The 2,401-nt window shown below is 33.2% G+C and overlaps 1 protein-coding gene across 1 annotated transcript; it reads right to left on the reverse strand.

Annotated features, from left to right (window-relative positions):
* Window positions 1–524: 524 nt before the first annotated feature.
* Window positions 525–1,930, reverse strand: LOC113691653 (beta-glucosidase 12-like). Its single transcript, XM_027209900.2, has 5 exons — window positions 1,859–1,930; window positions 1,674–1,751; window positions 1,489–1,576; window positions 809–1,064; window positions 525–707 (listed from the first exon to the last, which is right to left on the reverse strand). Exons 1-5 carry the CDS (start codon window positions 1,908–1,910, stop codon window positions 588–590), a joined length of 594 nt encoding a protein of 197 aa, XP_027065701.2. The 5' UTR covers window positions 1,911–1,930; the 3' UTR covers window positions 525–587.
* Window positions 1,931–2,401: the final 471 nt, after the last annotated feature.

A 2,401-nucleotide genomic window follows, 5' to 3' on the forward strand; every position in this document is an offset into this window, starting at 1 on the left:
AATACAAGAAGTTAACATCCTACATAATTATAGTATGTGGCTATCTAATTTGTAAAGATGGTGAAAATAAAGGTTATTCCAGTCTTCAAAAACTCTTTGACATGCAGTAACTAGTTTAGCAAGCAAGTGATAAATTGGTCTTCAGTAAGAGAGTTTTGAGGTGTTATTACGAACAAAAACAATATATTTTTGAGTGTTCACATTCATATAATATTTTTATTTAAATTAGGTGCTCCATTGGGTGCTGGCTGCGCACCAATTGGGAAAAACACTATGGTCAAAGAGAATTTTACATTGGAAGATTAGGTATCCATTGGAAAGACGTTAAAGTAATAATAATAATAATAATAAATTGCCAAGTGAAGTTTTAAAATTGGAAGTTAGATGCTTGGACAAAATCATGTTGAACTAGTACAACTTAATTGTATTTAAGCCGAGAGAGCCTTCGATTTCCTAAAGCCTCAATGAGGGCCCAAAAAACTTCTTATTTTTTTCGAAAGGGCTTTTTTTTTTTTTTTCTTTTCTGAAAGGCCATTTATATACATACTTTGTTAGCTATCTTCTTCATCAAACGTTTATTGGTACACTTACCATCCAAACATGAAATCAAGGGCACGAATGGCTGCTCGTTGATCAAGAGGTGAATTTAAAAATGGCACCATCCATGCAGTGACTAGTGTAATCCCAATTTGTCCTTTTTGGAGAGCCTAAAACATATGCACAATTCAATTAGTAATAGTAATTATGGAACTCAATATTGATTAGGATCAAATTCTATGTTAGTTTGAATTAGAAGTGCAACAATAACCTGATACACTCTCCTGTATAATTTAACTACATCAGCATGAGCCAAAAGTTGGTGGTGTGCCACCAAGTAGGGTTCTGTCCCTGAATTTCCACCGGTGCAGTTATTATTCATCCAAGCAGAACATCGACCAGGGGCAAAGGTTCCACTATCATAACCATTTGAACTAAAGGTCCAAGGTTCATTGAATGTGATCCAATCTTTCACTCGATCACCAAACCTCGCAAACAGTAGATTTGCGTAGTCATGAAAATCCTTTCTGGAAAGTATAAAACGTCATCAAATCCAAGAGCCAAAAGCATATTGACTCTTACAGTACATAGAACACTATCATTTGATTGCATAAATGATTTCTTGGGCTGAATTTGATAGAATAGGGCAAGTGAAGGTTGTCTTCTATTTGGTTCCAACCAGTTGTTATATTTGCTATAATATTTAGTGTGCGCAGAATCATGTTTTGCTATACTGGATATATGTGGAATAAACAAAATAAACTAAATTGTGTTATGTATGTCTATTTTTGCTCCTTTTTCGTTTTCCTTTTTTTTTTCAAAAATAAACTAGTTTGTGTTGTATATGTTGCTTGTTATCACTTCTAGACTAAATTATCACCCATGTTTAGAGTTCATTAATATCAATTAGGTTGTGATAGTAATATTATAGGAAGAGGGATCTTGACTTACATAATTTTAGGACTCACGAAGCTTCCATACTCTTCATCTAAGGCTTGGGGCAAGTCCCAGTGAAAAATTGTCACAATTGGCTTTAAACCTGTGCATTTCATATTTCAAAGATGTTGAATTAGATGATGAACACAACCAAATGATCAAGATCATATGGTCTTAAAAAGCATTGGATTTTTATATACCATAAGCTAGAATTTCGTCTATGAGCTTATTGTAGTACCCAATTCCTTTCTCATTTATGCCTTTGCTAATCTTGCCATCTGCAAATCATTGTATAGCTTAGTAACAATATAATATATTCCAATTTGGGTAAAATGGGTAGATAATAAACCGTCGCTAGATAAAGGTTTACATAGTGAGGCCTTACAAGGTATTACTCTAGGCCAAGAAATTGAAAAGCGATAAGAATCTGCATTCATTTCCTTCAAGAGTTTGATATCCTCCTGTCACATGAGAAAGATAGCATTGTAGACGTAGTTCAATTTTTTTTTTTGTGGCAATGATTGTAGTCAACGTAAATAAACAAAAATAACTGAATTTTCTTCTTTTTTTTTAAATAAGGTATATTTTTTGCGGGGCTTGTTGATTTTTGTGCCCTATTTTTCCATGTATGATATTTTCGCTTTACTATTAACTTATTTGAGCAAAAAGATTTGGTTTGCATTACCTTATATCGATGGTAGGAGTCTGCTGCCACATCTCCGTTACTACCATTTGAAATTTTACCTGTAGTTTCAGAATGGAGTTGGTCAGACTAGGCTATTAGTTTTGATAATTTTTTTTGGGCAACAATTTATTGGGATATGCTGAAAAAATTGGAGAAGGAAGAGTGGTAGTGCGAAACTTAATAGCATAGAACTGATTAATAATTAATAGGATAGATGGACCAATATATTAATAGCAATATTAA

Source organism: Coffea arabica, chromosome 1e, assembly GCF_036785885.1.
Source record: "Coffea arabica cultivar ET-39 chromosome 1e, Coffea Arabica ET-39 HiFi, whole genome shotgun sequence".
Lineage (NCBI taxonomy): Eukaryota > Viridiplantae > Streptophyta > Magnoliopsida > Gentianales > Rubiaceae > Coffea > Coffea arabica.